The 23,003-nt window shown below is 40.6% G+C and overlaps 1 protein-coding gene across 3 annotated transcripts in view; it reads right to left on the bottom strand.

Annotated features, from left to right (window-relative positions):
* Nucleotides 1-19,847, bottom strand: part of ltbp3 (latent transforming growth factor beta binding protein 3) — a 51,219-nt gene extending 31,372 nt beyond the window's left edge. For 2 of the 3 annotated variants that reach the window (XM_044141133.1, XM_044141131.1), the window contains exon 1: nt 19,101-19,847. In XM_044141133.1, coding sequence (XP_043997068.1) covers nt 19,101-19,341 — 241 coding nt within the window. In that variant the 5' untranslated portion in view covers nt 19,342-19,847. The remainder of the gene's footprint in view (nt 1-19,100) is intronic. The other variant, XM_044141130.1, reaches the window with a different exon arrangement.
* Nucleotides 19,848-23,003: the final 3,156 nt, after the last annotated feature.

Below are 23,003 nucleotides of genomic sequence, written 5' to 3'. Positions count from 1 at the left end.
GTCCCTATTTAAATTTCTTCTGAAATTTTCTAGTTTCAGGTCTATGATTTTCATTTCTTTATTTTCTTTCAGATAAGAAAACCAAAAAAAAAAAAAACTAATTTTCTTTCTTTATGCTGCAGTGTGCCAAAGCAAAAACCAAACATTACCACCAACAAGTCCATTTACAAAATCTGCTCCACCTTCTGTGCAGCACAGCGGGTCGTTTTGACCTTTTACTTTTCCTGAACCAAAGGTACAGGACTGCATTTACTTTATGTAATCCGAGTGTTTCAAACAGTGGGATTTATCTAGTGGTAAATTACAGAACTATACATAAACCTTAGTTGATTTCCACCTAAATGCATGCATTACAACTCATTTAAATGTGAAGAAAGTCCCTCACCCAGACTAAGAGAGGTCTTTCTTTGCATTTGGTTTAATAATCAGATGAATGCACACGTTTAGAGCGAGCGAGTAACTTGGTGAATTTCGCCACTTCTTTCTTCTCTAGTTTATTTCATTTTGCTTCATGTATCACAAAATAAATTAAAATCAACACGCAGATTTAACTTTACTATTTTGCCCGTTTTTTCTTTTCTTTTTCTCTCCCACTTTTCCTGACGTCATCCAAGACAATAAAAAGATCCTTTTAATAAACACCGTCAAACTCAACTGGTTTATTCATCAAACAATCAAGCATAGAAGAGCAAAAGAAATGAGGATACAAAAGGAGAGGAGGAGAGCCCTTTTGTGCTTGTGAGCCAAGTGTGCACACATGTAAGCAATTAGGCGAGTACTGCCGAGGAGTCTGGGCTGTGGCATAATTAGGGGACTGAATCACTTTAAACACGGCAGGGACATCCTCACATGGTAAAATTCAGGCAGAAAAAAAAGAGAAAAATAACTGAAAACAACCAGCTGCCAAAGTGATAGCTTAAATCTGAACATGAGATGGATCACTCAGAAGCAGCCTCTCATTGCCTGTAATTCAGTGTCACAGGGCCCTTAAACCACAGCAACTGAGAGCAGGCAACAACACGCAGAGTCAAGAGAGGTAGAGAAGGAGAGAAAAAAAAAACAACAACAAAAAAAACAAGACGGAGCACCAAAGACTGAAACCTGCCAGCTCTACCCTGTCAGACTTCCTCCGGTTTCCATGGATCGGACTCCGTCTCGGCCCTGGATTCAGAGCAGGAGGAAATTGGGAAAGATGCGGGGGCCGAAAAGTGAGATGGCAGACACACACACACACACGCACACACACACACACACACAGGGAGAGAAGAAGCAAAAAGAAGCAGCACCTCTTTTCCAACTGTCATTATTACACAATCTAACCCAGCAGAGACGGAGATGACAAACTGCAGGCAGGGTCTGGTCTGAGGCTCCGTCTGGCTGAGAAAGTGTCTGTGTAAGACCGGGAGCTCTCATCTGCGCTGATGAACACAAGGAAGAGCAGAGGCATCGTGTTTCATACTGAGGCTTACAATCTGCTGTGGGAGCGGGAATAGGGGTCCCATGAATGAGCGCTTTGATGCACGACCAGTGGAAAAGAAACCACACCACTGATAACAGAAATAATAGACTTCAGGTAACGCTGTGCTGCAATAATAAGTGTAATAACTGCGCTGCAAGCTGTCAGTCAGCTGTGTATGAGGGCTTGAAGATGGATTTGGTTTCTTTGAGGTCTTTCCATGGCATGGCTTCAAGATGATCACACTCCATTACTCTTTACTCTTGTTGAATCTATTCTGAGTCAAACATTTTCAACCAGCTACAAGAGTAAGAATGTCTTATTTTTGTAAAAAGTTATTATTCAATCAGATTCTCATACAGTCCAATATGCTATCTAGATATATCCTCTATAACAACAAGAGATATTCATTTAGTTTGAAAATGTTTAAATCAGCAATATAGAGTTACAACTTAACGAGCAGAACTCTTCTCGTCACTTGCTTCTTTGTTTTTCTTATTTATTTGAACAAAGTACATACCGACTAAGAACAGCATGGGAGAAAAAGAAGACAAACAACAAAAAAGTAATAATAAAAAAAACAAGCATGCATACCAGTGTATACAAGTGTATTTATTAAGAACACGGGAGAGAAAAAAACAAAACAGGACACACAAATAAGCGTAAAAAAGCACCAGCAGATCTTCCTGTAGAAACTTGTATCTAAATCTTTTTTTCCCATAAACTAATAAAAATATATTTCTTAAAACAAAGAGGAAATTTTATTTAATTTAATTGCTTACAGTGTTTTGTAAGTGCTTTCTACAAACAAAGATATATTTATTTTAAAGGATAAAAGAGTTGGAACTCCTAAAAGCTCAAAGAATTCTTAAAATCAAGTACATAGATTAAAAAAAATCATATCAAATTGTCTCATTGTGGGGCGTGCTCCGGTGGAGTAGAGGGTAGCGCGCCCCACGCTTGGAGGCCTTCAGTCCTTGACGCGGCCGTCGCGGGTTCGATTCCCGGACCCGACGACATTTGCCGCATGTCTTCCCCCTTTCCTGTCAGCCTACTGTCATATTAGGGACACTAGAGCCCACAAAAAGGACCCCCTGGTGGGGGGGGAAAAAATTGTCTCATTGTGCCATTTCCATTTCCATATAGATTATTTTAAAAAAGTAAAGCTAAAGCTGTCCATGCTTATTATCTTCTGTTTATGTGAGATCAGGTTGTCGGGGTAACCAGTTTCCTGCAGGCACTTCCTGGTCAGAAATGACTTGGAATCTCACCTCAGCTAATTCCCAGGAGCAGCATCTTAACTCTTCAGAACTGCCTTAATTATCCATGTCTTATATTCAACAAGATGTTGCAAACATTCCTCTGAATTGTTGATTCAAATCGCAGTGGCATTCAGCAGATGCTGCAGGTTCTCTGCGAATTTGCCCTTCTACCACATCACAAACGTTCTCCACTGGACTGAGATCTGGGGACGACACAGGTCGCTGGGTTATAGTTTCAAGAAGCCAGTTTGAGACTACTTGAGACGCATTATCCTACTGGGAGCAGTGGTTAAGTGGTTTATTCTTTGCCAAAAAATATATCCTCCACACTATTACCACCACTAGACTGAACTATGAGAGGAAGGAAGGATGGATCCATGTACAAAGACTGTTATTTCAGAAAGATGCCATTTTGTTTTCATCTCCAATCTAAGCTTGAATAACAGGTGACCTTACGGTTGCACCTGATGCCTCTATTTTCACATTCTTTGCTTTCTATAAAGTGTTTTTTATTATGTCTGCCTGTGTCCAGAGCTACACAAGGATGCAGTAACTTGCACACAAACAGTAAATTCTCACTTCACTTCTGCCCTTGTTATCTGAGCCCGAGTCACCCCGACTGTGCACAGGCTAATGTTTTTGGCAGATCGTGCATGTTAGTGGGCGTGCTTGTCTGCGTGTGCTATTAAGCGGAGGGTGTTTCGTCTCCTGAAGAGCCGCTGCGGTTAGCTGACTGCAACCACACTGCACAGTGCGAAAGAGCAGAAAGCCTTAAAGCTGAGATCTGAAGGTTTTCACTGTGAAAATAAAATCATCACCCTGGAGTTCATTAGTAAAATTTACAATCCCTGAGTCACTTGTGGACTTTCCTCGCTTATAGGTTCTGGGATTTCTGTTTTTGTGCCACACCTTTGCATTTGAAGATCTAACACATTCCTGAGTCTAGAAATGGTATGTTATTAAAGAAAAAAAGAAAATCAGACATGCTTAAGAGTTATGAGGAGGTCTACATAAAAGTGAGGCCTGAACAGGGCCGCCTGGCTATCTGACGGGGCAGGAGGAGGGACTTGTGGTTGTAAAGCCATTGAGTTGTAATGAGCAATATTTTCCACGTGTATTAGTCGTAGAAAAAGGGAGTCTTTTGGTAACAGTTCCATCTTTAGTTATGTTCTGTCTGCTCCAAAGAGATGTGCAAACAATCCTAAATAATTTACTTCTTACACATCAATGTGCCTAAAAGGTCCAGTGTCTAACATTTTTTGTCCCCTAACACATTTGTGTTTTTCATGTCAATTGTGCAGAACATATTTCTACTTTATATTTAGAAAAAGTACAATGCTCAGAGCTATTATACCGTATATAAATTGCTCTTTTTCAGAAGATGACTTCAATTAAACTTAAAAGGAGCCAAAGTTGACCATTTCCTTGGCTGTAAGGTCTGATTTAATGTGTAGGTCCAGCTCGTAGGTATGCTCCAAGACTCAGGAAGTGTGCAACCTTCCCAGAGAGGAGTTATTCAGAAAGTAGAGTGAAGCAAACTGGATAAAAAAAGACAGAAAGAAAGGGAGTCTGTTTGTCTTCAAGCTTTATCAGCACCACTTCTCCTGACGTAATCAGAGCTGTTCCTTAAAATGCCAGATCTGCCCAGTAGCGCTGAAGGATGGAGAGAATACAGATCTGTCTATTTAGGGGTAAAAATGATGGCGTAAAGAAACATTAAGCCTTTAGGAGGAATGCGAAACGAAAAGGGAAATGTTGTTTCAAGTGGGGTAATTGTGATTTTCCTGTGAGAAAAAAATGTATTTTGAATTCCTTAGCTGTTAAGTAAGCAAAGCTGATGTATGTGGCAGAACATGCATACGTCAACACAAAGTCTTACCAAAGCACTGTGTGCAGAAAGAAAAAAAAATGTATAAATGAAAACCTGCTTTTGTATTTAGCTCCCTTTATTTTGATGTCCCTTAATAAAATCCAGTGCAGCGAAATGCCATCAGAGGTCATCTATTTTGTAAACGGCGTCCACATGTGTGCAGTTTAATCTCAGTATAAATCCAGATGTTCTGTGAATGTTTGTTAGAGAACATTGGTGAATAAACAACAACATAAAAACCAAGAAACACAGCAGGCAGGTCAAGGAGAAAATCGTGGAGATGTTTAAAGTAGAAATAGGTTATTTAAAAAAAAAGAAAACTTTGAAAATGTCACTGACTGGGCAAGGAGAAGGACTCATTTAACAAGTATGATCTAAATAAGATACGTTTCTATTAAAACATATTTAAGTATGTGACTGTAACAAAAAGGCCTACAAAAACACGACAGAGTGAAATTGAGAAGTAAAGTGCAGAAACTGTCGCTAAAAAGGAAACAGAATGACGTACGTGCGTTTGATGGCAAAAAATAAACGACTGGGCCCAAAACCCTGAGGTTGCCCTTTGATTCCCCTGTGAAAACACCTACCCACGCTCCAGTCTGTCTGGAGATGATGCATCGCAGCCCCCACTCCACTCCCTCGTCATATTGTCCTCTTACCCACAGCCGCACCCTCACAGCACAAAAACAACAAATTATAGCTCTACAAACCGCAGCTTGCTGAGTCTGAAACGGCTGCACACAATCTCCAACTGAACAGATGATGCAGCCCCTGATCTGGCTCCCGCTTTAGCACAGTCTTCTGGCAGGACTACAAATAGCAAGTCTTTAAGATTCAGACACCAAGATGTGATGTCTTCAACCAGCTTACTTCCACTGTGACTAAACCCGTCCGTTCAGAATGGACTGCTTCTTCGTCTGCGTTTCGTGATTTCCAAGATTTATCCAGGAGCTGCTTTTCCACTGCCGCAATATTCCAGTTGTAATATGGCAACTGTGACGCTTGTTATGACCCGGTCTCTTCAGCTTCAAGCAGACAAAAGAATACAAGTGGTAAAAGTTTTCCTTGCATTAAGTTTTCCGACTACGGTGACATTCCACACAACATCTACTTCTAATTAAATTCCTCATTAATCCGTCAAGCTGGCTCCAGTACTGTAGGAAACCTGGGAAGTTTCTTTTAAAAGAAACTAAAAAAATATATTTTCAAGCAATTTTTAAAAGTTAAAATCAAAGCTGGATACATTTGTCAAAAGCCGGCATTAATATTAGTTGCTTAAATTAAAGTATATTGTTTTATTTTATTTTTTTTTCGTCATGATGCACCCAGCTTGGAGCTAGAAAGAAACACAACGAGACACTTTTTGGTTAAGTCTGTGGAAAGAAAAACAGAAAATGTGAGTTGGAGTGAATGCAGCCACCATCATAAGAAGCACAGATAACCAGTAAGGAAAATATGGGTGAAGATGAAGGAGAAAAATCAGAAGAAAGTCGAAGACCGGGCCAAGAACAATGTTTTCAGGAACATGTTTAGCTGAAGCCACATTCACTTTGACATCATGTTGAGGGGAGGAAAAATATAAAGACAAGTTCTTTGTTTAAAGGCTATGAATAAAACATAAGTGAGGTCTTAGCATTTGTGGAGCCAAAATGAAACCCCATCATTGCCATTTTTGCTAAAACTATTATCTAAACATTATTTTAAAATGAAAAAAATTTAATTTGAGTAGCATCACTTTAACCTCTAGAACCCGACGGACCCACCGATGGAACCTCTAGGGTTCTAGAGGTTAAACATAAACTTACACAAGTCCTGGCATTAATTTAAGAACATTTACTTTGTATGGAAGCTTTTTTCCCCTCTATAATCACCAGTGCTACTCATATCGACACGTGTGACACATTTTTACCAAAACTGACGTGGAAAATAAACCATGACTGGCCAAGGGTGTAATTATGATGCAGCACTTTTTTTCCCTAAACCACTGGATATAAGATAGCTCCAGATCCATGTTTATGTTGCCACAGGAAGCAAAGAAGAGCAGCAAGGAATAACATCTTGGGTCACCATTAGTTTTTCATCTTTAAGGTCCTTACTGGCTAGACTTGGATGTATGTGGTGGTGGAGCATCAAACGTCTTCCTGTACCACTGCTTGAAGAAAGTGTTTTCTACAAATGGGCAGCAGGTTTGAGAGTTGATTCCAACCAGCTCATCGTTAATAATATCAGCCCCTACCAGAACCACCTTGTTGGTGTCTGACTCCAAGTGGAGATCTGAGCCCATTACTGATCCCGCCACAGGTCCATCCGTCTGGCCAAGTCAAGAGCCACTCTCAGTTCATGCAGAAAACCTTTGACAAATCCGTCTTCAGATATTTCTTCGTCCAATCTTACCTTACCTTGGCCATGTCTCTGAGCTCTGAGCATCTTCTAGCAACTCCAAGAAGGCTTCAACTAAATGACAGAACTGGGAGGTAATGGATTCCTGATTGTTTCAAGCATCATTTGCATCATCGCATCATTTGATGGGAAAGCATGTTTCCCATCACCCTGTTGACATTTTGCAACAAAACGTTTGATGGTTCTGTGATCACGCCACAATATCTTATCAATTTCAAAAGGGTTGCATCCCTCTGAGAGACTTTTGGTAATTTGTGTGATTTTTCAGTCAGTTAAAGCTCTTTTTTAATGCTTTGAATACGCAGATCAGAGGTAACTAAGGGTTAAGTACATTGTCCCTGGGAAAAATAACTTGTGGATATAATAAGTAAGATAGATACAACACTTTGACCCCTGACCATTGTAGGACCTCCATGTTTTATTGTATGTAGATGTTTCTTATAGATTTGAATTCTGTAACTCTAAACAATCTGAGAAGAGTGAAATAAGGAGATTACCAACTTCCTTTAGCGCAAATGCTGTTACCCAACCAGGATTTTTTTTTCCATTAGTACACATCACACAGCATAGAGGAATGGATTTTTAAAAAAAGGGAAAAGACGGAAGTGTTTTAAGCAGGCGAGCATTGAGGCTTGACCTTAATCCCTCTAAAATGACCTCTGGACAGAGCTCAATTCTTTGTTTACATCAAGAAATTCTGCAGTCTTAAGACTATTCAGACTCAGGGACAGAAACCACAACGAGTTAAGGACAAAAAAAGCCATGGTTGTTGTCAAAAACTTTGTGACCAGCTATAAACAAAGGGTGGAAAGAAAAATCCATTAAAGCCCTGTTTATGTAAGAATTGAGGCTCACATGCCGATGTATTTTAAGGCAACACCGCAACCAGACTGCTTCCTGGACTGACATCATGAAAAAAATCAATAATTTAGCTAAGACATTAGGAAGAAAACTGTGTACATCCATTAACCTTTAGCTATAATTTCCAGGTGCCTAATGGTGCAACATAATTCTGTTCTAACAATTATGTACAAGTAGGGCCGTTATTAACAATTATTTTAGTAATGGAGTATTCTATCAATTATTCTAATTAATCGACTAATCGAATAAAAACGTTATGAAATAAAATATTGGTAAATTCTACTATACTCACAATATTGATATCGACCCAAATTTTCATATTTGCGCTTCCCTAACAATTACTTTTCTGTAGCCTAGAAAATTAACCTGTAACTATAATGGTTAACTTTCTAAGTTAACCTGAAGAAAAGTTATACAAAAACCTGAAATTATATTTTATTTAAGAATAGTAAAGACACTTTTATAAATGGAAGTGAGAGCATTGCGCAACATAAATAATCACCTCGCCACAACACAGTGTGCTAAATAATAAAACATAATTTAATGAAGCTTTGAGGCAGGTAATTTACCTTGAGAAGTTTTAATCATCTGAGGAATTTTTTACAGCCCTATGTGCAAGTTAAGTCATCAACGCAATCTGCAGCCATCGTACTGTTCAGGAACGATGAAAATGCTTTTTTGGTGTCAACCATGCAAAAGACCTTGTGAACATACTCATTGGAGTTGGTAATAATGTTATCATTCACAATGAAATTAATTTAATACCAATTTGGACTAAAATGCCACTCAGCCAGGAAGAAGCCATTATGCTCAAAGCAACAAAATCAAGGTTTTAGTGGCCCTCAGAAAGCCCTAATCCCAACCAGATAGCAAATCCTGTGAACAGAGCTGAAAATATCTGTGTGAACAAACTGGCTTACAATTCTGACCAACACCAGTTCTGACAGGACGAATGGGCCACAGTCCCAGAAACTCTCGTGAGAAGTTTGTTGGAGAAAACCAAACCTGGTTGACCCACGCTATACGGCGTAAAAGAGCTGTCTACCAACTTCAAGGGAAATGTTTTTGTAAACTGTTGAATTTAAGAAAACTAAAAACTAAATCTGAAAAGGCAAACAGCAATAATTGTGGTAATCCAAAAACAGGAAACATTCAAACTGATTTAAAGTCCGACAGGGAGGGAAAAAATGTGCAGAGTACAAAAACATCTGGTCTCCATTGTATTTCTGAAGATATTTAAATCCTGATAAAACGCCAAGAACTGTGAGAGGCAATGTGTGTGAAAGTGGTGAGGTTCAACTATCGGTCAGTGAGAAACCGTAATAATAACCTACGACAGCTAAAAGCTGCTCTAAGCTCCTATAACAGATGTTAGCTCTCAGTGGGTCCAACACTGTGAGGTTTCTGGTCTTCATAAAAATGTACCTAAATAAATAAATATCCCAGTAGTTGCCCTACTTCCATGACCTGGTGTGGCTAAAAATGACTGGCTCCCACAGAGGGGGAACGCGTTCCTGCTGCAGAGGGAGAACAGGAGAAAGGTTCACTCTCTCATGACGTGCTTCCCTAAACCATCATCTGCAAGGCAGGAAACCGCCATCCTAAATACGCCTACCATCAATGGGCACAGTGAGACCACATCCCACACCAACTGAGGAGCAACATGTGAAGTGTGTCCGACTCCTGAGACCGAGCCAGCCATCACAGTAAATGACATAATCACTCCCTTTAGCAAACACAAACCAGCGTACACCTTCTCCCCCACCGTCCACCGCCAGGCACTCTGAGAGGTCTCTGCTTTCCAAACATCAGAGGTGAAACTCTGCTATGCCTTAGGGTTGAATCGATTAGTTGTGATTATACACGATTAAGCACTATTATTTAATTATTGAAATAATCATAAACTAATTTAGTAATTGCTTAATCGTTGACTGGATTATGAAGACAATAACAGAAACATATTCGGAGTGGAATGCTACATATTAGGGTTGAAACAATTAATCAGATTAATCGTCATTAATTGATTATTGAAATAATCGTCAACTCATTCAATTTGATTCGGCAATCAATTAACCATTAATTGGAGCATAAAAGTTTTTAAAAAAGAAAATATGTCAGAGAAGTAATTAAGCCCAGACTGTACATGGCGCTGCCATCTTCGGTAGATATTAGGGCAGACTCAATAATTGTGAGTAATCACAATTAAGTCACTATTAATTGAAATAATGTCAACTATTTTAGTAACCGATTAATCATCAACTGAAGTATAAAGAAAAAATATATGCATATTCAGAGAAGTAATTAAGCCCAGACTGTACATAGCGCTGCCATCTTTGCTGAAACAATTAATCAGATTAATTGTCATTGACTGATTATTGAAATGATTGTCTACTAATTCAGTAATCGATTAATCCTTAATTGGAGTATAAAGACTAGAAATAACATATTCAGAGCAGTAATTAAGCCCAAATTGTGCAAAAATAAATATACATTTCGCATTTAAGATTAAAACACATTTGCCAGTAGATATGTTTTAGCCAAAACTCCTCAAGTGGCATAGTTTTAGCTTCACCCAGGTCAGATTTACTGAAGTAATGTTATGTTATTACATTTCAGGCAATGAAATGTCTATTTTCTTATTTTCAAAAAAGGAACTGAATTTCATCTTTTATAAAAATCTGTAGAATGTGCCATTCTTTAATCCAAACAATCGATTGTCAGAATAATTGCAAGATTTATCGATTACTAAAATAATAGTTAGTTGCATCCCTGCTATGCATCAGTCCTCACATTCAGCGTGAAACAGCAGCAAACAGAAAACCCTGCAAGACCCCTGGAGTCGGAAGAGTTGCATTTATCCACATCTACACCTAAATATGCTTTGCATGATGTGTTTTATGTGTCATGGAAAAATGCTACACCTCCTTAAACAGCTCGCAAATGGGCACAAATCCAATCCTGCCTGCTTTTTTTCCGCTCTTTCCTGGCAGAGCGGTAAGAGGAGGGAGAAGCAGACAGAAACCTGGAACATGTGCACATGATGTCATATAATGACTATCTAACAGCCCTGGCTATAGGGAGTGGAGAGGAGGCAGGTGGAGGAGTGCTGACAGAGCTCTGCCGAGATTAGGTCAGGTAGCTGCCCCTCGAGGAGCCTGCGGGAGGTAACCTCAGGAGGTCGATCCGTCTCTGCTGCCCAGGTCGACTCCATGTTCTTCTGTTTACCCTGGCTAATCGCTGCAGCTACAGGGTCCTGCATTCCTCTCGGTGGCTTTAAATAACCGCTGCGTGACCCCCCCCCCAGTCGCCCCACATCCCTGCTACGCGAATGGGAGGAGAGTGTTAAAGATGGCTAAGAAGGTTGTTTGTTTGAGTAGGGCTCAGCGTGCTGCTCTTAACACTGTTCTCGTGTGACGATGGGGAAAAAAAGCCTCTAATTGCTGCTTTGTTTTCCAGATGTAATTTACGGTGAAGTGTGGTTTTTTTGTTGTTGTCTTTTTAAAGGTCACGCTGCAAAACTGTTGACTTGCAGAAGTTTGATTTTATGGAAATTTCTGACTGAGATTGCACTGATTTGAAAAGTACTCAAACTCTTGAACAGTTTCACTTTTTGTCTGACTGCAGGAAAAAATGTAAATACACTTCACTGGGATGAAGTAGACAACTGTGACGTGGAAGGAAGGTGATACAAGTGAAAATCTGAAAAGTGTGGCATGCATTTATATCAGTGTTTTCCCTACCAGGTGCCAACGAGACCACCTACCTCCACCCCCCAAGAAGACCACATGTACTCATTATAGGTGCTCACAGTTAGTCATTAATTTTATTAGCCTAAATAACACCAGATCACGTTGTGAGCTATTTCTGTTTCAACGTGGGTGCTCCTCTACTTTCAGCTCTCTCTCAAGGTAGGCTCAGTGATGCACTGAGTTCGCTCAGCTCAACCTTAACTTTTAAAAGCAAGACTATAACTCAGCTTTTACTCTCCTGTGAGTAGTGGCAGGAGACACGCTCCTACTCGACCATATGGCTAAAGTACCAGAATACGAAGTAGCCTGTGCTTCACTGACATGCCCCTAAAATCCACGGTTCACTAAATACAAGTTTTGAGCTGAATTGGGGAAATTCTCCTCCTGGCTTTATAAGACTGAGCTTGGTAAGGGAATATATATATATATATATATATATATATATATATATATATATATATATATACACATAATAGTTAGAGATAGAGAAAGACAGCAGATGAAAATAAATATAGAAAGGAGGATAAATATATAAATACAGTACAAAGAAGATCTCTTTTTCACCCTTTGGGGTGTTATGTTGAATATGTTGTGGGATGATGTGATGTGCAGAGTTAAGTTTTCCACCACACAAACATTTTGGAATCTGTTAAAAATATGCCAAATAACCCAAAGGATTCAGCTTTGGCCAGGTCAAATTATTTATCTTTATCGGGTTTGCAACATGGCTAAGCTACAAAATTAATGCCCTATGGCTTTCTTTCTAACAAGGGTGGGCATTTATTCTATTGTTTATCATTTATTGTGATAAATTTCTTATTATGATAAGAATTTTGATAAAAATTCCAATTAATGTCATTTAAACTCCCCAAAACTGTCCATATGGTTGTTAGTTTTACTGTTTTCTCCACTGTTTGTTCAGTGAGAGTATCCATAAATATCAATACATTTAAAAATATGATTAAATGCGGTTACTCTGTGCAGTTTAGTTATACAAATCATACTTCTTTATATGACTGATGTCCTGAAGGAGTGTGCTATGATACAAATGGCTGTTTTCTAAGAGCAATATTTGTGTTTGTGGTGATATGATTGTCTGTCATTCAGTTAACTTAAAAAAAAAGTAATAATAAACAGTTCTCAACGTCACTTTTACTGTTATCACAATAGTACCATAAAATATCGTGATAAAGCTTTTTCTATTTCACCCATCACTACTTTCTAGTATGGCTGTCTTCGTCCCACTCAGCTATTGACCCTTACTACGTCACTTAATCATTTGATGCGGCATGATGGACATCAGAAATTAGGATCGGGAGTTTTGAACTGAGCGACTGAAGTCGGTTTCTAAGTTGTTTTTGTCAGTTTATTCATGGCTTTTTCGTGTTTTGAGTCGAGCTAATGTGTCTTTGAATGCAACACAGCCGGTTGAGGCTCATAGACGGCGGAGTTTACAAAAGCTCGAAATAACTAGCTTAGAAACAATCGTATACTTCCTCCCTCCTGACGTTTTGATCAAATTACCGACTTTGCCTGAATTCACCATATGATTTATGTCACTATGTCATAAACAGCGTTTCCCCTTAGAACGGAGCCGTATTAAAAACGTACAAAAGATGAGATGCTAACCAGTTTTATTCGTAACTGGTAGGCTACATGTGGCGGGACATTGTTTCCATGGCTACTGATGGTTAGACGCGTACATAATGCAATATTTGATATCTTTCTAATCACACTTACTTGTGAAGTATATGAACGTTAATCTTCTTACCTTGTAAAAAGTGTTAACTCCAAATCCACGGTTACACCGAGGGCTGACAGTGATTGTGATTGACAGCTGCTATCCATCACAGCTGCATCTTTCCTTAAAAGTTATAAAATAATATGACCAGTTTGGTTTTCACCCTTGTCTGTTTGTGAGACTGCGCAGCACCTTGTGACCATTTTGTATTGCTAAATCAACTATATAAAAGCGATATGCGCTTGCGTGCGCATGCGCATTGAGAAGTCCGCGACATTTAGAGGAGCTGTCAGTTCAGCATACGCCACAAGATACGATAAAAAAATAAGTCAATAAATTGTTTCCAATGACAACTAGACAGATAAACATGCATTGTCGTGGTTTCAAAGTGTATCTAAAGTGGGGTCTAGCTGTAGCTACAGTCAACTAAAAAACACGCCACGTATAAAACTCGCCTACCTGTCCCTTGATGATGGTCTGACTAGCGTCATGATGTTATGTTGCTGATTAAATAAAAGAATGTGGTAATGACAGTGTATTCTTGTCTGACAGATATCGCCGTCAGTTTGTGCTACGGGTATGACGATCTGACAGCATATGCTAATCTGACAGCACGGGCCGAGTTTGGAAAAGAGTGACGTCACGTGCGAAGGGTCGTGGAGTGCATGACTAATCGTGGTCATGGCAACAAATTCTCCCACCTGAGCTGTGGATTTCGGCAGCTCCTCTCAAGTCACCACAGGCCTCTTGGCTTCCTCTCTGATTGAAACCCTCCTTGCCTGAGTTGTCAGTTTTAGGAAATTATTTACTGCAACTTTTTAAATAAAACTTAATTTTCAGTTGTAGCTGAAAGGAAAAAAAATGTAATGGGCATGATCCATTGTGACTTTGCTTGTGTGTATGTGGTTCTGCTTTAATCCAGCTTGTAGAGTGGTGAAAGATTTATTGGAGCAGATGACCTTAAATAACCCCCTGTGTTACTTTCTCTACAAGCATAAATAGATAGGGAGAGGTGACAGAATATGGCTCCATGAATATTAAAACTCAGCCTTGATGAGAGCTTCAAAGCACCCTACAAACACACACACACACCACCAGCTAAGGTAAGAAGCTTTCTTGATTTTTAAGCTACAAATGAATGCGTACGTGTGCGTTTGTAGCGGTTGTAGGAAGAATCACACCGGAATCACTCTGGAATCAACTCTGCGTTGTTTTATTCCTGTTCAAAACAAGAACATTTTAAATACTGAGGCTCCTGGGCTCCGGATTTCCCCCAAACACCCTCTCCTCAGCGCAGCTTGGCGCGAACTGAGGAGGGCAGCGGGAACACACAGGATATAGCGCAGAAACAGGAAACAAAAAAATAAAAGCTTCTCCGCCAAAATAAAATACAATTCCAGAACTAAGAAAAGCAAATAAAAATGTTTTGAGAAGGTTCATAAAATAAAATAGATTATAAATAAATAAAATTAACTCAGCTACACGTTTGAGACGTTGAGAGCGTGGGAGCTGTGTCCAGCTTCGACTCAGAGTTCATACCAACCTGTAGCAAAAATACGGACTGCTGTAGGTTTACAGTTGCCAGCTTCAGGCCGCCTTCTCAAGAGTTTGGCACGAGAGAAAGAGGAGTGCGTGGGGAAAGAGCAGAGGGCTCTGAAAGGTAAAATAAACTCGCCTCCCTGCACTGAGAGAAAGCAGACCATGCCCTATTTACTGTATTTAACTGACTGCTCTTCATTCTCCAGCTCCCACAGACCTCTGACCCGAGCCGAGGAGAAACCAAAACAAACCACAAGGCTACTACTGTCACTTTGCTTTAAATACAAAACCACATGGGAAAGCCCAGAAATAGCTGCCTGTCATGATGCCCGACTTAAAGGGACGACAAGCCCAGACCGGGGCACGATGAGAGCACTTCCTGTGTAACGCGGGGCCTCTGAGCCCGGAATAAGACGGGAAACCAGAGCAGCTCGGACATCCAGGACCCAGGGAAAGGGGGCATGATGCTGAGACGAACAGGAGGGGCGAGGGGCTTCCAGGGTGGTTGCTTTGAGCCAGCAGCTGCTGTCAGTGAAGCTGATGTTCGAGATGCCTCTGTAAGATTGATGGCACGGAAAAAAAAAAAAAGAACCAAGAGAAAAAAAATATATATTGGATTTGTTGAGGGAAAGCACTTTTTTTGTTGTTTTATTATGCGCACCAGTTTTATGTCTGTACATAGATCATTTCAGAAGGACAGCTTTAAAGCAATCCAAAATTAGACCTGCACACGTAAAAACTTGGAACTAAAATATACTTTCTGTGCAGAGGAGGGTTCTAGTTTGCAGGGAACGATACTTGATCCTGCACATATTAGTATTTAAAAAATTACAAAAAAATTACATGCTGGTTCAATCCACAGCTCTACAAAAGAAAATATAATGCGAATGATGTCAAACAAACTGATTGTTTGCCTTCTGCTCAATAAAGTCTTGGAATCAAATCATGTTTAGTTTAGGAATAAATCCTAATTTGTCAGAAAATTGCACATTTTATTACCTTGTGTGATTCTGTCAAAGTTTGTTGAGTTACAACAAAAATCTGTGACTTTTTTCACAGACGAACACAGAGTGTTTTATGCAACATCTCACTCTAGATACAGTGTTTTTTGGGGGTGTTTTGTAATTATCCTGAGAAAACCATGGACTTTGGACGATAACTCAGGTCAGTCACTAAGTCACATGCGGTATTTAACCTAAAAAAAAAATCTCTAACATTCACAGGTTGAAGCTGTAAATCTGACCTTTTTTAAGCCCCTCTCAGTTTTTTTGTTTTTTTTTTAAATTCAGTGCATTCCTGACAGGAAGCTGTAACCTCTGCCAACACCGATATGTCCTGCAGCTGTTCAAACCACAACCTGAGTTTGCTGTCCTGTTGTTTTCAAGCACATTCCTATGCTGGCATCTTCTACATTTTACACAAAGTGAAACTCCTGGTGCATAAAGGAGCACAGATAGGGAAACATGCATCTCACACCGAATGCAGAAAAATGCAGATCTGAACTGCACGAATATGAAAAAGTCTGCATTGTTCCTGCTGTAGCAATGGCCGTTTTGACACGGGAGGGAGAAATTTCCAGCACATTCCAACGACAAAGTCAAACCCTCCATCCATCTCTTCACCAAACCCAGCGGGGAACTTTTCAGATACTTTGACTGGGAAAATGTAGGGGACTGTATGATGGGACCGTGATCCAGGGGCGCTGTGAGGTATTCCAGGAATCCGATATGCCTCTCTTTGTTTATTGGACACAGAAGCTCCAGAACGTGATGCATCACATGGAAACTGGGGCAGAAGAGGGAAAACCAAATCCTAAGCCAACTTTCTGACTCTGAACGGCGTCAGAGAGGAAGAACGGCGTCATGGCGCTCCGAGCAGGAGTCAGCGGACTTCAATAGCACCGCAGTCATAAAGTATATCATATTTATGCTGCTGTTGCCAGCACCCGTTTCTCTTCTCCCTACAAATTCCAACACAAACCTGCACGTATTGAAAAAGCCCAGGCGGAGTTAACACGAGCAGCTCTTAAATCACGCTGCTGAAAGAGAAGCACACTTTTATCTGTTGAACTAGAGCTAGCAATGCAGCTTACTTGCTAAAATAGCTTATTTTATTTTATTTCCTGGCTGTCTTCAGGGATTCTTTGAGTTTGGGACGTTGAATGGAGTTCTTTAGGTGTGAGATCGATGTAGACTCCTAGGCGCCACCAACTTTGATCTGATACACCAAATAAAATAAAATAAAATAAAGGGCTCCACCTATGTCAACCAGAGATTGGAGTCAGGAGGAAGGAGAAAATATAGATCTGTGGAGCACATTATGTGCCATGTAATGAGCCTCACTAATTAAAGTGCAACATGGGAATATTTTACAGCGTTTAAGTACAGGGTAAAGCCCACCACACCTCATCTTAGCCTCTTGCTAAGTAAAAGAGATTGAGTCAAGTAACTTGAGTTGATTGAAGGAATTAGTTTAATCACATTAATGTATGTTTGTTTTTAAGGAGGATCGGCGTCCTATCAAAAACCCAGTGCTTATTTCCGTCAATGCTTTTTGTTTTGGTCATGTTTAAATGTTTCAGATCATCAAACTCATTTTTATAGCAGACAGACATAACCTGAGCGAATACAGAAATCCATTGGCTACAAATGCAAATGCGTACGAGACATTGCTGGCCAGCCTTGTTCTAATTTTACTCTCATGACTCGTGCATTAAAGTTGAGCTACTTGCAATTTTCTACACTGTCTGACTTTGAAATGAAATTTTCTGGGACATTAATTTCTATGAAGACTGGCAACTCTTCTAAATGTTTTCCACTTCTGAAGAATGTTTTTCTCTAAACAATTGAAATAGCTTGGCAAGAAGCTCATAACCCCTCCCATGTTGACAGGCAGCAACAATTAATTATTCAATATCAATGCTGTTGTCTTTCCTTCTTGGTATTCAACACATGCATATTTTTGTTTTTCGCTCTGGCTGTATGTTTTAGCTTGTTGTCAACCTGGAAGATTTTCCGTGTTTCTTGACGGTTTTCTTTCAGGGCAGTCCTGTATTTAGCTTCACGGATGTTTCTCGTCAACATTAGCAAGCTCCCCTGATCCAGCAGAAGAAAAGTCTCCCACAGCATGACGCCGCCACCACCATGTCTCATGGTGGTCATGCAGTGTTCAGAGTGAAGTTTGATTTTGGTTTCTTCTGTCTGCAGAAAACTTCAAACTGAAATTTTTTAATGTTTTTTTTCAACAATGATTTTCTTCTTGCCACTTCTCCATAAAGACCGGAGTTGTGGATTAGCTAATAGTTCTTCAGCTAACAGACTTTCCCACCTGAGATGCAGAACTCCGGCCTATTTCTGTGATTATTGCTCTTCTCACTCAGCCAGTCAGTTTCCGTGGGCGCATTTGTCCTGGTAGATTTGTATCAAGCCACACTCTCAGTTTTTATATAATGATTTAAACAGCACCCTGTGAGATCTCCAAAGCTTTGATATGACCCACCTTTAAGCATCTCCGCAACTTCATCTCTGATCTGTCCGGGGTGTTCCCCTTTTTCCTCTAATTCCTTCACAGTTTACTGGATTTAAACACAGGTACGCTTTACTTACTTATTCGATGACCTCTAAAGGAAATTGGTTAAACTGAATATTATTTAAACTGATCTGAATACAGGATAAAAAAAGAAACACCTCTTAAAAACGCAGCTTTTTCCTTCTTCTTTGAAATTCTGGACTACGTTCTGGTGATCTGTTGTGTGAAATCCTAATAAAATGCCTTGTGGTTTGTGGCTGTCAATAGACAAAACCTAAAAATAAAAAAATAAAAAATAAAAAGTACATATACAATTTTGAAAACACTCCACTTTTCCCACTCACTGCTACAGAAATAAAAATGCATAAAGCTCACCCAAGTGTATCTTACTGACTACCTGGTTTAAAAGTTATAGCTCTGTATAAAATACATCTATGTTTTGTTAGGTTACAGTTCTGGGTGCAGTCTTGCCATAATCCCGTTAAACTCGGATTGCAAGGGTAAATCATTCTGCCCAATTAAGCTATTTTATGAAGTTCCATGGCTGTAATTAGCATTTTCACTGTCCATGGTATTTTTATAGGTTCTGCCTGGAAGCCACCGCAACCTTTAAGACTCGGAGGTCAGCCCAGAGGCCTATTCATATCTCCCCTCCCTCCAGAGGAAATAATACGGCATTGTTCCACTCACTCACCAACCCTGAAGCCCTGTCCGATGAGCGTGTCGGCGCCCTGGCCGTTCTCTGCGATCAGCGTGGTGTTGTTGCCCTGCTCGCACCTATCCTGGCACTGGCCCTTCAGGCAGATCCGCTTGCAGATGAGGGGCGCGATGACCACCTTGAAGCGCTCCCGTGCCGAGGCGCGCTCCGAGCACCACACCAGCCTGTGGACGCTCAGCCAGATGACGAGCAGACGGGAGACCATCAGGCAGGGCATCCTGGCATCCTTCACTGCCCCGTGCAGAGATCCGAGGGCATGAAATCTGCTGGCTTCAGCTTCAGCTCCAGCTCAGAGGAATCCCGCTTTGTTATCCAGGAGGAAACTTTGACGTCTCATACGGTGGACTCAGACGGAAAAAAAAACAGAAGAAGAAGAAGAAGTGCGTCCTGGTTTCTGTTTTCTTCTTTAGGAAAAAGAAAAAAAGTTACTCCCTTCGCGTATCCAGGTGGTCCGTCTGCAAAACTGCCACGTTTGCCATCCTCGGAAGTTTCCCGTTGGTCCAAAAAAGTTTGCCGCGGCGTCTCCTCGGTCTTCCCTTCCGTCTTTTCGCCGTGCTGTGTTGGAGAGTTGGCGAGGACTGGTGCGTATGAGGGTTTGGGAGAGAAAGAAGGGAGGAGACGGAGGAGAGGTGAAAGCGAGGGAGCCAATCCTATCTGGAGAAAGCTCGCTGCAGGCAGGCAGGCCAGCCGCTTTCCTTGTTGGCTCTTCCTCCCAGCACCTCCTCCTCCTCCCTCGCAGACCCCCGCTCTCCAGATCACAGCTGCACATTTGTGTGTGTCACTCTGACTCACAAAAACTGTCATCAGCCCCTGATTTATGACTTGATGCACCTTTCTGTCGAGGTTCATATATGTCTGGAAATCTAGGAGCGCGACAGCAGATTCCCAGCTGGGATCCATGAAACACTGGAGGCTTTGCCCAACACAGAAACACAGGACATGTTGTACCAGCTCTCTACCCGATTTTAAATGAATTAAAATTAATCTGAAATTGCGAACTGTCATTTAGTTGCGGCGCTAAATTATCAGACCCCCATAAGCTCTGGGATGACTGAACTCCAGATTTCCTGATCGACAAAGATGTTGTGAATTTAAAAGATGTCCAGAAAGTCTGAGTGTTTGAAAGAGAAATATATATTTAAAAAAATACAAAAACGTTACATCCAAGACATTTAAGAATATGGCATATGGCATATCCAAACCTGGAAGCTTTTAACCAACTAAATATGTGTTTAAATTCAAAATGAGAATCCGACTTCACAAAATGAATCATGCCGTACTGAAGAAGAATGGAAACTTGAGATTTACATCATACATTGTGCTCATTTCAGGATTTTTCTCTCCTATTCATCACTGGCACCACTGGAACCTCTCCATTTCCTCCTTTAGTCTATTGAAGACATGTGGCCGCTCATATTTGCAGCTTTATATGCTGACAGGAGCTTCAACATAGTACAGAGACAGATTATTGATGAGTAGTTGGATGGGATCGCCCTTTCTTATTGGACAGTCATGATCAGGATTGTTCGACCTTGGGCCAGCCACTCAATTTGGTTTATCTGTGCCACCTAGAGTTCATTGGGAGCTGAGAGTTTTTTAAAGCCAGATAAGTGCGTTAGATCAGATTGTAGTGCGACCCAACTCATGCTCGACAGTCCAGCTGCTCTGGGAGATTGCCTTGATGAGCTTCTAGTTTCTCCAGCCATGGGGTATTGGTGTCAGGTGATTTCTGTTTCTCTCGTTTGCTTTTCCTGTGTTGTTCAGTCTGAACTTTGCGTAGATCTCGTGTTGTTTCACTGCCACTGAGAAATCATCCTTGGTGTTGGAGTGGAGAACATTGCGTTTATTGTCCTGGCTGTGATTCTCCTGTGCATCTCTTGAGGCAGTAGGCCAGAGCTCCGAGGAGTCTCTTGGCAGCCTGTAGAGCCTCTGGTTTGGACAGGTTGGAGTATTTCTTCACTGGTGTATGACTCTCCATGTTGCCTTGATCTGAGCTGCCAGCATTCACTGTAATAGGAGACACTGATACTTGTAGCTGTTGTTGTACTTTGTCTTGCAATTAGTTATCACAAGAATCACAGTAGCTGGTGTGTATTGCAGCTACTCACCGGATTTCAAAAGTCTCCAGGGTTTCCAACTAAGTCATGATCTCAGCATCTTTGCTTCTCACTGGAGTTTAGTACCCCTTCCCACATTATGGGGATATTGGTATGCTCTGACTTCTGCACCTGGCTCGCTCTTACCTTTGTTGTACTTCATCAGTCTTTAGTAGTCACAGTAATCTGTCTCAACTAAGAACATTAAATGGGCTACAGTTCATAGAAGCTTGTCAAAACTGGACAGTTAAAGTCTGGAAAATTGTCGTTTGGCTACGAATCCATCCCGACTTGCTTCAAAAATCCAAACTAGAGATGGTTGGATAATAGTGAGAGGAATATTTCAATAAATGAAATCATTTTGATCTGAACCAGTCCTTGACCAGTGTTAAGTCTCTAACAGGCTTTCCTATTGGAATTGAGCTCTGTCTATCCTCCACAACTCATTCTGGTCTCATCTGGTCAGAGTGTTTTCTTCCACACGTTTGCTGTCTTCACTGTATGACTTTTAGAAAACAGTAAATCAGATTTTTCTTCCAGAAGCGTCATTTTTTTTTTTTTTTATCAACACTCTTCCAAAATGAGCAGATCGGTGGAGAGCACTGTTAATAGCTGTTCTGCCAACAGAGCTTATGAATCCCTACAGCTCCTCCAGAGTCACTATGAGCCTCAAAAGCCACAATGTGGGTGGATGGCCATGTCTAGAGAGTTTGCATTTGTGCCATCCTCTTTCCAGTTTCCAATTGATTAACTTAAATCTGCTGTTTTTGCTCTACTCTGTTTTGTCATAAAATTAATAAGACAATCAATGAATAACATAGAGATTATGAAACCTACTCATTGCTACAAGTACAAGCATCTGCAGTTCTACCAGAGCTGCCAGCTGAGATATTTCCAAAGCTGCTGCAAATTACAGTGTAACATCATGAGTCCACACAACTAAATAACAGCCAAGCCTACAGGGATGCGCTCTCACTGAAGCAGACTGTAATTGTGACGCCGCACTGTCATCAGAGCCAAACTCATCTGAGAGACACACTCAGCTGTGTTTCTCAGATGGAAAAAGGCTGGCACGCTGATCGATGATAAAAAAAAAGCTAAGAACACACCAATCTCAGGACTGCAGGCGCCTCGGACAAACAAAGGGACACAAAAGAAAAACAAGTGAGTCGCTTCCGTTTTCAAAAAGCGAGAGCGTTTACTTTCAGTCGCCGAGGAAATGACTGCATGGGTCTGCAGAGAGTTCACAGGCTGCGCTCACATTTCTCTGCTGAGTTGCTCGCCGTAGCAGCGTCATTGGCTGCCAAGATACACACACACGCCAACACGCAGAGTGTAAACACATTGTGGGTCAGTCAGGAGCCAATCCCTGAATATTTGTTGGTACAATTTAATGATTTCCATCCCTGAAAACAAAGACTTAAGGGGTACTAAATGCACCACAAGATGATGAGAGAAACAAAAAAGGCAAACAGTCATTCTGCAAAACCAGATGGTAATGCAACTTGGGGTAACTGAAGATGATGCACCAGCTGAACCTTTTGGACAAATTTAAAGGTTTTACTTGGCAACCTGAAACACAGAATATGTGCAAACATGTATCCTGCTGCTAAAAGTAGTGCGTTTATGCACTGAAAAAAAAAAATAGCCAACTTATGAATGTCAACGTCTAGTTTAAGTGAAAAAACAAGATTTTTTTTTTACACATCCTCTGAGATTTACCAGATAAGTTCCAAAAAGGAAAGAACAAATTGATAGGATGGCTCTGGATTCATTTTTTCCT

The sequence above is a fragment of the Gambusia affinis genome, linkage group LG15, assembly GCF_019740435.1.
Source record: "Gambusia affinis linkage group LG15, SWU_Gaff_1.0, whole genome shotgun sequence".
In the NCBI taxonomy this organism is placed as follows: domain Eukaryota; kingdom Metazoa; phylum Chordata; class Actinopteri; order Cyprinodontiformes; family Poeciliidae; genus Gambusia; species Gambusia affinis.
Note: the sequence above shows the minus strand (reverse complement) of the source record. Positions and strands in the feature narration are given on the sequence as shown.